Source organism: Loa loa (assembly GCF_000183805.2).
Source record: "Loa loa unplaced genomic scaffold supercont3.176, whole genome shotgun sequence".
Classification (NCBI taxonomy): Eukaryota; Metazoa; Nematoda; class Chromadorea; order Rhabditida; family Onchocercidae; genus Loa; species Loa loa.
The window spans coordinates 20960-35315 of record NW_018108356.1 but is presented as its reverse complement, the minus strand read 5'-3'; the positions used below and the strand labels follow the sequence as shown (position 1 = coordinate 35315).

At 30.9% G+C, this 14356-nt stretch overlaps 1 protein-coding gene across 1 annotated transcript in view; it reads right to left on the bottom strand.

Moving 5' to 3' along the window:
* The window catches only part of LOAG_18024 (adenylyl cyclase-associated protein), a 12017-nt gene extending 2910 nt beyond the window's left edge, over positions 1–9107 (bottom strand). Inside the window, exons 1-8 of the mRNA XM_020450694.1 lie at positions 8915–9107; positions 3158–3267; positions 2672–2893; positions 2372–2461; positions 1979–2080; positions 1377–1479; positions 790–950; positions 101–232 (exon numbers count right to left, since the gene is read on the bottom strand). Of these exons, the coding sequence (XP_020305593.1) occupies positions 101–232; positions 790–950; positions 1377–1479; positions 1979–2080; positions 2372–2461; positions 2672–2893; positions 3158–3267; positions 8915–9059 (1065 nt within the window). The 5' untranslated portion in view covers positions 9060–9107. The remainder of the gene's footprint in view (positions 1–100; positions 233–789; positions 951–1376; positions 1480–1978; positions 2081–2371; positions 2462–2671; positions 2894–3157; positions 3268–8914) is intronic.
* Positions 9108–14356: the final 5249 nt, after the last annotated feature.

Here is a 14356-nt window from a genome sequence, read left to right as displayed (position 1 = left end):
ACTATATATATATATATATATATATATATATATATATATATATATATATATATATATATATATATATATATATATATATATAAGAAAAAGTAAAATTTACAACGTTCCACTGCTTGCCATTATCCAACCACGTTTTCGGCGGTTTATCTGCTTGCTTTTTTACCGGTGAGGTACCGTCAGCTGCCGTCAGCGCTGTCTCTCTGTTTTGTGTTCCAGCTTCAACTTCTTTATGCTATAAGGATACAAAAATTTATTGAGACATGGTAAAAAATGAAATAAAACACCAAATACTCTAAGGGAAGCGTTTTTACTTACATGAGGATAACATAAGATTACATTCTAACATGATTACGATAAGGGTAGACGAACTTGGAAATTAAATGACATTAGAACATGGTAAGACTAAAAAGCTCCAAACTCATAATGAAACACATAAGAAGCTGACAAAAGTTTGGCAATTAACTGACAAAGTGATACTCAATTAACACTTTACCAAATAATCCATTGTTTTTTAGAACTGATCATCCTAAAATGCTAAAAATTAGTCAGCTGATCGACCTAAAAATCAACCTGTCTAAGCTATAAGTTCGCTTGTTTAAATAATAGTCCTGCTAATGTAGATGAAAAAAGAATGTCTTGCCTGTTGCCAGGGTATAGAATGAAATTTTTTGAAATCACGGAAAGTAATCCAGAGTAGATTAGCGACTCATCTATATCCCATATTTGAGATTGTGTGAAGTTGCCTCGTAATGAATATAAAAAAAGAAAACTTTCGAAAAATAACCATACCTGTGACCGAAGTGCCGGGTTCTTATGTGTTTGCATATTAGGTGTTACTTTTTTCAAACGTTTTGTAATTTCTTCTCCGGCATTAATTTCCGCAAATAAAGCTGCCCGATCACTTTTATCGGTTGAAACATTTGTTTCAGATGATACTGCAGCAAAAAGATCTATAAAGAAAAAGATTTACACATGGAAAAATGAGATTGAAATATCTCGTTATCCATGGAAACAGCTGGAATGAATAATGAACACAGGTGAAAAAATGTCCGAATTTATGAAGTTCTGTAATTATCAAGTGGGAAAAAACAAACAAAACACCAAGTTACAGTATCGCACTAACAATAATGGCTTACAACACCCAAAACTGAAGTTTAAATTAAACCACAAGTTAACTAGGTAGCAAACAAAAATCAGACCAGATATTCAGTGCAGTATGTCTCTTTCATAATATCACAGATGCATGTCGGATATAACAAAGATTTCAACTTCCCAAATGGATTGTTCATATGATGCTAGATCTTTAAATCATTTACTTCAACAGGAAACTAACCGTCCTTAAAATATAAGCATAAAAAAAAGCACAACAAACTGACCAGGTGGAAGAACAGGAGGTGGCGGAGGTGGTGGACCTCCAGATGAAGTGTTGTTGGAACTGATTGGTTTTACTGCTGCTGCTGCTGCTGGTGGCTTTGTACCCTTAAAAAAAAGGAATTTAAATTCCCGCATTTTAAATATTCCTGGAGTAGTGACAAATGCTGTAATTGATCAAACACAATCGTCATGAAACTACCCTTATTGATTACGGCTGCTAAATAATTTTCTGCTCAGTATTGTCTAGTTTTCTGATTTTTGTTTCTTTATTTGCCCTGTTTTTCGATTATTGTTTGTTCTAATTGTGTTAATTACTGCCCATAAATCAAAATTTTCACCGGATTTCCCTCCATTGAATAAAATGCAATTTCTTCATACAGCCTTTATAATACAAAGAAATGCAAATCGAAGATCTAAGGATCAAATATAAGTTCATTTCTAATACCATCTCTAAACAGTCATCTTACACCGTTAATTCTGATGTAAGCAAATCGATATGGTGAATATGCGACAAATAAAAAGAATGAGTAAATTATAAGAAAAAAAGAGGGAGATAACTATTTTAAAGCAAACTGAAATCCCTTCGAAACTAATAAAATCTCACTGGGCAACTGTTCCAAACAAGACCCGTAGTATGTACTTGTCGTACATATTTCTGCAAAGCGTTCAAAACATCTGACCATGATTTCGCCCATTCGATATGGATCTGCAAAGAATATAAAATGATTTCAAAAAACCTCACTGATTTTTTGATGTATCTAAATAGACATAAAATTTCCCAATCAATGCAATTGAAAAAATAAATAAATAGAAAGAAAAATAAACCAAAGTATCGAAAAAAATTAAAGTAACCATGGAAATAAGAAAAATTAAAAACGACTTTTAACATTTCAACTGAAGGAATGAAAAATAAACCAAAGTATCGAAAGTCAGCTTTTCAAATAGAACAAGAAATACACTACAATACACCTTATGATCAATATCATTGATAACATACTTTATCATCCTTGTGTTCCTTCAAGACACGATTCACAAAGAACATCGATGCTTCAAACATTTCCTTGATAAATGGTGCTGGAGCTGGTTTCTGTAATTTGTAAAATTACTGAAACGAAGAATAACCAAAACATAAAAGAAATGCAATGGATTTCTTACCTCCATATCTATGCTTATATATCTAGTTCTCCTTAAACAGAAATATTGTTTCCCTTAACTAATATGGTATGCGAGAAGTCTATTTCAAGACATGGCACAAAACTAGGCAAATTGGAAATTTAAAAAGTTTTAAGGGTCTTACCACAGTGAGCCATCCAAGGGCTTGAACTCCCTCACTTGCCGCTGAAATATGATTGAAAAACGGTGTATTTCTTTTGGATTCTTTGAATACTGATAAATCTTCCATTAACTTAACCAAAGGATTAAGTTTTGCTTGAAGATCCTTAACCGATGGTTCTTTTTGACCAGCAGCTAACCAAATAAAATTCCGCTGTTCCGTGAAAAGTGCAGACAAATTATTGCCCTAAAAATGAACATGTTATCTAACGAAGCATTTCCAAAAATGAAAGATTTTCGTCCCTCCACCTGATCTCCTCCTTCAGTCTGAAAAAAAGCGCAATATAACCATATGTAAATCAAAAATTTCATCAATATCACCATCGTCGAAATCGTGGATTACAATTTAAAAGTCACAACTTCAAAACTTTGCTCACCGTAACATATGTTTGGTCCCATAAATTGCTAGAAAGATATGCAAAAGTAAAGGAAAAAAAATGATTTGACATACCACTGTTTGCAGATCACCACCAATATCAGCACTTAGTTTCAGCAATCTTTGAAGAGATTCATTAACAGCATCATCATACTGTACAACAGATGGTGGAGTTTCAGTTGAGGCTAAAATTTCAATAAAATACTAATGAAAAGATGTGAACAACAGATGCGAACTTTTACCAATTAAAATGGCAGTTAAAAAAGATCCGATTACACATGATATGATGTTCCGATTTATGACCAGTAATTTCCTTTAAATTTTCCCATAAAAAGAATTAGATTTTTTGGGAAATAAGCTATTAATTACTCCAATAACTGCTCAACTCCTCAAACATCCCGAATCAATGTCGAAATGTTGGGAGGAAAAGCACTGCTTAATATGCATTCTTCTTAAAAGAAACTCATATCAGATTTCGAAGCTAAGGATTTATTGCTTTTGCTGGTCATTTATTGTTTATTGCTTTTGCTCGTCACTTTTTTTTTTGAAAACTTTGAAGAACTTTATTCTTTTGGTCAAGTAATACAATTATGTTATGATTAGCAGACTAGAAGGGAATAAATATGCGCAAAAATAGTAATATGCATCCTAAAATCAGTGAAAAAATTACTACTTTTATGCATTTTTATGGTTCCCAAAAACCTTTTGTTTTTCTTTGAAACTTTGAATAAATATATTTTTTCAGTGACTGTTTACTTTGTCACACCAATCGTTTTAGGTTACAAAAGAAAAAGACAAAATCATTTAAATGTCTAAAACATTCCTTTCCATGCACTTGCTATTGTGAATATACGTAAAATACATAACGACGACAAAATGGACAGAAGAAAAATTTCATACATCAAAGAACATAAAATAGAATATAATGATATGTGAAATGGAACTTTCGATATCTCAAACTACACCACATCATTGTTCACATATTCATATCTTATATACTGTTCACTGATCAAACTAGAGAATCTTGAGAAAAAGAAAAGTTAAATCATTATAAATCTTTAGAAGAAATCTGCACGGAAAGAGAAAAAAATTTTTGAATGGAAAAAATACAGCAAATCTTATCTCACTGAAAGAAATAATTATGACAAGGATTATCTCTTTGCGACATTTTTTTTTTCGCAAATTCCTCTGATAAGATATGATGATCACAAAGAATATTACTTACTTTTACTTTCTTCGGTTTCATTCCTCATAAAACTGATATTATCTCTGTCACATTGAAATGCAACTTTTTTTGGTGTTTTAATTCCCGAATCGTTGCCATTTCCATCTTTCATTAAGATCCCTAGTGGACTAGCAGCATTTCGAGTTTTCTCATTACCACTAATGAATGTTGCACTATCCACAGGAAATGGTTGGTTTAGGCGTCGTGGTATGACAAACGTGGCAAGAGAATCGTAATCCTTTTCCAACACAGCAATATCCTGAGAAAGGATATGTTGTTCTCGCTGTATGGTTATTTCTTTTCGCATTTCGGGGCTTTTATCAGTGCCTGCTGTAATTACTGGTTTATCAACAATAAATGTAAGTGCTGTCGGTTTTGCTTGTGTATTTTCTTTACCTATTTCACTAACCGAACATGCCTTCTGTTCCACCAAGTTTCCAGTGCCACTTTCCGGTCTAGTCTTTTGTGAAGTATTAATTATGTGGCGGTTGATAATCCCGGATGTCCGTATGTCTTCCCTCAATGTGGCGTGAGGTGTTCCTTCCTGAGCCTTATGCGTCTCAATGGATAATTTTATCGGCTCCCCTAAATGCGGATTATCCTGTTTAACTTGTGTATCCATAGATATAGAGGTAGCCACTGGTGGCGAGTCTGTGCAAACAGTGTTGTTGGTTCGGAATATACTACGGACATGTTCTACATTGAATGGTTTTGCTGATGGTACCGGTGGTGGTCTTTTGGTACCAAACACGTTATGAAGTTGTTCAACGTTGTGCTCGAAAAAACTTTCTATTTGTCGCAATGAGGGAGACTGTTTCGGTAGTTCTTTATTAAGAGGAGTTGGTGAGGAAAACGTGCCTGTAGTAGGTTCCGCTACTGTTCGGTTACTCAAAATGTCAGCTCTTCTTCGGAATTTTGGATCTTGCTCTAGTTCTGCACGAACTCCCTTGGCGACATTAAACATTGCTATATTCTCCGGCAAATCGTTGCCATTGATTTTCAACAAATTTGGATCTGATGTACGCCTTTGCAATGGCCCCATTTTTGGTGATGTTACATGATGTAATGTTGCATAGTTTTTACGCCTTTCCCATTGCTGATACGCAGTTGGCTTCTGCTGTTGTTGTTGTTCATTTAAAGCAATTTGAGATGCATTAAACTGAGCAGAACTTCTAACCCGTGCGTCGGAAAAACCACCCTGTTCATGTGTTGATTGCATACTGGCATATCCACCAGTGCCTAAAATGGGTACCGGTTTCACCTGCATTATTACCGGCTTTGGAGAATGCTCGGTAAAAGGCACCGCTGAACCAGAGCGAAAGCGATTGCCTTGGTTACTAGTGATCGACCGATGGTATTCTTTGCAATATGAACTAACATTTTGTAAAGTTTGTTCTGGCTGCGATTCTCTAGATTGTGTTTGACATATCCAATGTGGTAGTTGTTGGTTAACACTGGGACGCTGAACTTGGAATACACTGCTCTTCGATATTGGAATATGTATCTCTGGCTGGAAAACATTCAAATTCTGACCAGAAGTTCCGTCTGAATCAGGTGAGTCATGTAAGGATGTAGTCTTGCACTTCGCATAATTTTTGGAATCCAGTGTGGACAACTCAGCTGGGCTAACAACATCTGATGACTCCTTGGAAATTCTCGTTTGTTCGAAATTAGTACTACTAATAGAAGTTTGATCCAGTGGTGGTCCTGATGGGCCAAAACGGCTACCCTCATAAACGGATGCAAAACTTATTGGTGGCGCACTAGCACGTCCATTTTTCGGTTCCGGCACTTGCAAGCTGGTCATACTAGACGATGAATGCATGCCGCTACTCATCGAACGATATGACGTAGAGTGCTGCCCGAATGGTCTTGGACTCTGGAAGAACATTTTCTCTACCTGCTTCTTTTTTTACGCGAAGTCAAACCAGGAAGAACAAGAAAAGCAAAAAAGCCTTTCAGAGGTAAATAACCAAAATTTAACCCAAGCTGGAAGAATATGCCATTATCGAATAAACAATCGTTCGAAGAATTCCAGCAAATTTCTTAGCACAATAAGGCTTGACGGTGATTTCCCAAGCTCAATTTTACGAAATATTGTTTCGAATCACATAACCAAACTAAAAAAGTAAGTGAATAAACGGTAAATCGTTAAAAATTATTAAAATGCTAATTTTCAACAATCGTGAGAAACCATTAAAATGTGAATTTCCAATAAAGTGAGAGTACTATGTCAAGAAGAAAAAAACAGAGAACAGTAAATGTTGAATGACTTTGGCACACGATTTGAAAAGCATTCACTATTCTAAATGCATGGTGTATAAATATGGATTAACCCAGCTAAGACATAGCAACTTGATAAAAATCATGCAAACACACTCACCTTTTAAGCCTTTAATGGTCTTCTCCTACCTACGATCAACCAACCAATCATGCAACAATTTGTAATCTTATCTGTGAACCTCACATATCTTATGAAGGGGCTGTTTCAGTAGAGAAGCATCGCCATATGATGGAATTTTCTTACTAAAATTATCTATAAAGAAAATTTTCATAGAAGCAAAACGGGAATTTCCGACAGCGATCTGTTCCACCAAGCAACTGTTCCATAGAATTCAAAAAGCTTGCAGCATTGAATGAACTGTTCTCTTTTCTCTCTCTTCTCTCTAAGCTAGAAAAGCCAACTAAAAAGAAGGCTGTAACTGAGGAATGAAGAAAAACAAACTTTACCAAATCTTGTGGAAGCTCGAAATAGGTGAAGCTGACCAAAAAATTTAGGAAAAAACAAAACAAATAAGCATTCGTCAGTGAATAAAATGATTTTTCAAAGAATCAAGAGCTAAAGAATGAATATCACGGAGATTGAATATTACCATGTGTTTATTTAAGGGAAATTTCATGTGATATTTGAGAAAAAAAATGAAAAAAATTTAACAATGATGGAAAAGCATGGAAAGTTTCTAAATTGAAAAATCGAATGGAATAATGCTTCAAAGTACTTCATAAGATTGTACTCGAAATTTAAGCAAATGAGATATTATGGTTTTCATGTCATAACTCTTCCTGGTTTTCCATAATTTTCTAAAACAATGGAAGTTCTCTGATAATACTAGAAAAGGTGCCGGAAGATTTAAATTAATTGGAATTGGGAAAGTTGAACAAAATGATAGTTTAACTTGTAGTCGTTGACCGAAAGCACTGCTATAACAGCAGTTGCGGTTGATGCTGCTATAGCTCTAGATCTATGCTATCGATAGATCAAAACAGGATAGAAAAAAAAAAGTAAGAATAAGAATTATGGATAGGGCTTTAGGGTTAGAACAAGCTTATTCTTGCTTCCTATAAGAACATTTCAATCACCTTCATCAACATCCACTGCAGTTGTTTGCTTCATAGAACAATGTTCTCACCGAAACCAAAACTAATGTCATTACTATCTCCCGTGTTATTTCACTTTGCATTTCGTCCATTCGTCTGTGTCCAACTCAAGATGCAGTTCACAAAAAGATTCCAAAATATTTTAAAATCTTCCTTGCCATATACATGCACATAGATACTAACACATGCACACATACACATATATATATACACACACACCTCATCAAAGTACTTAAGTCATCATTGAACAAATGAAACTTCTTATTCGAAAGTCCTTTAGCTTTCAATTTGAAGTTGTCGTTTTTTAAAACTACCCTGAAAATCCAAGCACATTCTACGACATAAAGATACCAGATAAAAGACAGTGAATGCAACTAAACATTAAAAATGTCTGGTATATTACACTTTTGAAAGATTACTAATCACATTTATAGCTATAATTTACAGTTCTAAAACGTACTTTCATTACTCTCTTATATGTCACCGAAAAATCCATTCCTCAGTCATGATCATCAAATAGTAATGAAGACATCAATTTTACACTTTCAGATTATAGAAGATCGTAATTCAGGTGACAAATCATTTTTATTTTTATTTTTTTTTTCATATTACAGTGTTGAGTGTACTATCTGGTGAACGTCACAAGTTTATCTAATTTTCAAGCACTTTTTTAGATTAGATACAGCTTTGAGAGGTGAACCAATATGCATAGATCTAATCAGTAAAGAGCATACCTAATCATCTTTCATGATACAATTCGTGGAACTTCCCCCCAATAAACTATAAAAATAAACTACAAAAAAATCTCTATCTATACCATGCCCAACTAACTATTTTTAGTCTGAATTACCCATGTTACGTGACCAGACTGAAGTGGCAAAAACATTTTTTCTATATCTTTGGCGATAAGGTTATATTCGAATTGAAGATCAAGGTAAATGAGCACAATTATTGTTTCGGATAAATAATTTTTGTCTGAAATTCTTTTTCAGTCCCGGATGATTTTATCATCGTAATAACGCCCTCCTTAAACATAGCTGTTGTTCATCCTGTTGCTTCCAATAGGCCTATTGCAAAAACTTCATCCTGCTCTAATTAGTGATTAATGCTTTAAGTCAGATAAACATATAGCTATGTTTAGGAGCAGAGAAGTGTGTATCAAAGGCGTAAACTGATTCTGATCGGAGGCAATATAAAAACGAACAATTTTAAATAAGTTCGAAACTTACAAGGAACAGTTGGTGGTGGTGTATTATTCCTGGTAGGTTTCGGTGCTAACATCGGTTTCTGAGCACCCAATGCTTCCAAACGCAGTGTGGCTGTCTCAAGCCGTTGCACCAACCTTTCCAAATTACATGCTGCGTTCGTATTCATTGTTATTTCCTGTTCTTCGCTATGCACATATAATTCACCTGCCTGCAATAGAAACACAAATTCATGTAGCGTCTGCGACTATGTAAAATGTTAACGTAACCAATTGGAAAGAGAGAAAAAAAAGAATGAGAAATTATCAGTTTATGTTCAAAAAAAGCTGAAAAAGCTATTACTGTATGAAAAAAGCTGAATAATTTACATGAAAAATTGCAAAATTATGAATAAAATCAATTATTAGCTTACTATTAGTAAAGATATTCAAAAACGTGGATGAAAAGAAGTGCAACTTCATTGTCAAATTTCTTTATGTAAGAAATCTATAAAATGAAGAGAAAATAGAAGTCAGGAGTCATTATTCATTGAAAAAAGTCCTAGAAACAAAAACTTGGGATTAATTTACTTGAAACAATACTGAAAATGTGACTGTGTGCTAAAAAGAGTCCTAAGAAAAAGAAAAAGAAAATCGATATATAAAAAGACATACATTTGCTTGAAACAAATATCAATTCAAGTTTAAAAAGAGATTAGAATGAAGTATAAAAAGCTTGCATAATGAATTTATCGATTTAGGTTATAATAATCTGTTATTTGTCCAAATTTTGGGATTGAAACAAAGAAATGTAAAGGCGAAAAAAACAACCTAAGCAAATAAAATAAACATTAATGATGTAAAACATAACTTTAATTAAATCGAAATTTCAAATAATTAAATGATAGGTCATCTAAAAAGATGCAGCCCATCGGTTAACATTTTATGAAAATTTGCGTCTCACCTGTATAACTAATCATTTCAATTAATTATTGCATACCTGCTAATGAACATTCATTGTAATGTATATAACAAGTTTTTGTTAGCTTTTAACTGAGTAAATGAGAATGTAACTTATTAGCATTAAAACAGTGGACGATTTGAGTAATTTTTAATTGATAGGAACTGAAAAGAAAAAAGGATAATTAATTAAATCACTAAAAAGTAATTGGCAAATGAATAAACACCGTTGCAATATTATCTTGAGATGTTTTTTTTAACTCAAATATGATATAAAAAATTGTTAGCATCAATTCGAGCTTTATTATTTGCATTTCACGGGTTAATTAATGAAATGGGTAAAATATCTCTCATTATGTTTTATCTATTAAATGCCTTGTATATGGATATATCATATAAGTATGTTAAGGGTTCAAGATGCTTTTTTACTTCACTAAAAAAAAAAAATTAATTATCGGATATTTGTAGACAGAGAAAAGAATCTAATTTCCATTCTAGCAATAATTTTCAAGAATTATACTTACAGCATCTTTAACATCTTCTAATTTAAATTTAAATATTAAATAAATAATTTAATTAAAATTAATTCAATAAACCAACAAAAGTAAAAGAGTATGTGTAAAAAATAGATTTATTTGTTAGATTTAAAAAACCATTAATTTGATTATTGAATTTAAATGGGGAAAAAAAGTAGCTGTAATTGTTGGATTTAAAAATCCTGATCCGGTTATTGGATTTAAAAATCGATTTCATTATCGGTTTTAATTGATGAAACATAGAAATGTTGGAAAATTTGAAATGAAAAAGAAGGAGTAATATGGATGAGTCATAACAATGTTAACTAATGATTGTTGGATGATGAAAAATGTTTGTCAGGCGATATTTACTAAAAGATATGTCTTTGAAAAGAGAGAGAGGAAGAGATCGATTAAAATGTGTATTTATGTCTGTACGGGTGTGTGTTTATGTCCGTGTGGGTGTCAGTCTGTGTCCGTGTGGGTGTCAGTGAGTGAGTGTCCATTTGTTAGCCATTTTAAAACGGCTTCCTAACAGGGGTTCTAGCTGAGAATAAATTTAATGATTTGTAAGAAATGAATAGGAGAAATCATTCATTTTTACAACAAAATGAAACAAAAATTGTTAGTTTCTTTTAGTTGAAAAAAAAAGAAAAAAATTTTCGCTTAGTTTTTTAACAATTTTATCATTTAATTAAAATTGGAATTTGTAATTATTAAATTATTTGTAAATTAATATTTGATTGTAAATTTATCGAAAAAAAAAGCATTTTGTAATAACATATCGAATAAATTTTAATCAAAATATTAATTAACTTATTAATCCATTTTGCTAAATTGATTGCTTTTAATTCATTATAAATTTTCCATACAATGATGATAATTTTTAAAGGTCAAAGGTAAAAAATATGTGCAGGATATAAGTTAGACAATAATTAAGTATATATTAGATAATGTATTTATAGTCAAAATAATTACACCTACGTTTGTTAAGCTCACATATTACTTTCAAAATCACTTTTTTTCTTTTTTTAGTTTAAATGCAAATTTCTTTCACATTAAACTAATTAAATCAAAGTTTAATGGAAAAAGAGTAAAGTATTGTTTGATATAAAGCGTGAAAATGTTTACACTTAATGTATGAATCTAAACTAACACGTGTTTTACACGTGAAATTTGATTAGTGATAAGTGAGTAAGTGATAAGTTAATCAATATTCTTGCTTACATCAATATAATAATATTTCTGCATACCCAAATACCATAATATGTGAATTAAATTATCAAAAATCATTTAATCGTAAAATAATTTTGAAATGATAAGAAAAATTTTCGAAATAATAATTTTATTTGAAGATAAAGAAATAATAGAACAAAAAGAAAAAAAAAAAATTGAGGTATCCGAATGAGTGATAAATAATAGTAATTGAAGGCATAAAAAAAGGGTGAAAATTTCCGGATGAGCAATAAATAATAGTAATTGAAACCGTTTAAAAGGAATGGAGATTTCCGGATGAGCAATAAATAATAGTAATTGAAGGCATAAAAAAAGAGTGAAAATTTCCGGATGAGCAATAAATAATAGTAATTGAAACCGTTTAAAAGGAATGGAGATTTCCGGATGAGCGGCAAGTAATAGTAATTGAATTTATAAAAAAGAGATGAAAATTTCCGGATAAACAACAAATAATAATCGAATCCATAAGGGAAAAAAGAACTGCTTCCGTCAAAGTAACTATAATTAACGTATTAAACTAATTGAAGCTGAAATTATAGTATTTCTTCTTCATTAAAAAAAACGGAAAATATTGATGAACGGATGAATGAATATGATGATTCAGTTAATGGAAATTTCTTGAATTTCCTAATCAGAATTTAGGAAAAAAACTACAATATGGTCATACTGCTAGCTAAATGTTCATGGATTATAGGTCAAAGTTGAAAGGATTAATAAATGAGCCAGTCATACTGCTAGCTGAATGTTCATGGATTATAGGTCAAAGTTGAAAGGATTAATAAATGAGCCAGTCATACTGTTAGCTAAATGTCCAGGGATTATAGGTTAAAGTTGAAAGGATTAATAAATGAGCCAGTCATACTGCTAGCTAAATGTTCATGGATTATAGGTCAAAGTTGAATGGATTAATAAATGAGGAAGATGAATGTGGAAAAAAATTTTAAATTTTAATCTTTCATTGACTAAATTAAATTTTTCTTCTTTTCACATATACATTCAAAAAAAATATCCTCATAGTATTAGCAAAGGAGAGGTTAAAATAATAAAAGATTAAAAATCATTTCGTAATTTTTTTTTATATTTCAAAAAAGTTATTGGATTTAAAAATTTAAAGCCGTATAGCTTAGTGAAAAAGATGAGAAATGAGGATTTGGTTTTTAAAAATTCGAATTCAATTGAAATTTGTACAAACATTAAGGATAGAAAGGAGATGTAAACAGAATAGAACACCTGACAGATTGATGCAAACAGATATTGAAATATTTCATTCTTCTTTTTTTCTCTTTATTTCTTTTTTTTTTTTGAGTTCCAACAACGATGATTGATTAAAATTTTCACTTTAAAAAGTATATATTCTATTGATCAAAAAGTCAAAAAAAAAAATATTTTTTTAAAATAGTATTTCTCAACCGGTCACTTTCAATGGACAGTGACCAGTGATTGTCTGCAAGCGTTAAATACTTAAATTACGAGGGCTATTATGTTTTTGATTTTTTTTTTTATAGTTTAATGTTACACCAAGTTTAGCTAATATATTAAAAAACTTTAATTAAAGTATATTTTCAAATTACGAGAATTTGTTATTTTTATATCTGATGGACAAATGGTATAAATAAAAGAATCAGAATGGCCAATGGTCAGGAGGAAAAGTTACGAATTACTACTTTAAAAGAAAAGGTAAATTTAAAATACAAATGATGAAAATTTGCATTAATGAATGTGTTGAAATTGTCAAAACAAAGCAATAAAATGTTGTAATTTTAATTAAAAAGTTTATTTGATTAAAAATTTTGCCATCCAAACTTTTCCATTCGTTAATTTTTTAGAATTTAAATCCTAAAAATGTTATTGGGATGATCATAGGAGATGAAATTTTGTTTAAAATGAATGAAAAGGTAAGATAAAATTATTTGCCCTTTTACTTTTTGACCTTTATTTTTTGGGGGGGGAAAAAAAGAAAAGAAAAAACTGTGAAAATTCGAGAAATGAAATGTTATACCATTTGACGTAATCAGTTATAAATTATAAATTCTTCAGTTAAATTTCATGGAAACGGTATGAAAATGGACAACTTTCGTTCCGGAAACGGTTTTCCGGAACGAAAGTTGTCCATTCAGATAATTAATCATAAATAATCAATTTCCCCAAAAATTAAATTGTAATTTTTGCATAAATTTCAATTAGTTTCAAATAAAAACTACACTTGTCCCATAAACTATCATGATTTACTTCATTTTCTCACTTTCGTTAATTTCTTCCTTTTTTTTTTATTTATAAAAATTCCCAAAAGAATTTTATTCATTTTAAATTCCATTCTTAAATAAACTTTTTAAAAATTTATCTTAAATGAATTTTACCGTAGTCTAATCTGAATGCAATGAATATGCTTGAATATTAGAATTAATTTTTTTTTCGTTTTTATTTTCATTTCATCCAAAATAATCTAACAATTTCAAGAAGACAAAGAAAAAAGAAAAGAAAATTTATCAAATGAAATGAAAAGGAAAAGAAAGGAAAGGGAAAATTTTAGAAAAAATCTATTAAATTTGATAAGAATATAATATTGCTTAAGCAATAAATTCGAGCAATTAATTAATTGATATGTTATCAATGATTATCAATTATTTTACAACAATAACGATATATTATAATAATTCTATGTATAATGTTACGATAACAAAGAAAAATTATCGATTAATGATAAGCATAATTTGATTATATATGCGTAATGAATAAATTCTCCAAATTTTTAAAAATAATTTATTCAATTTTTTTTT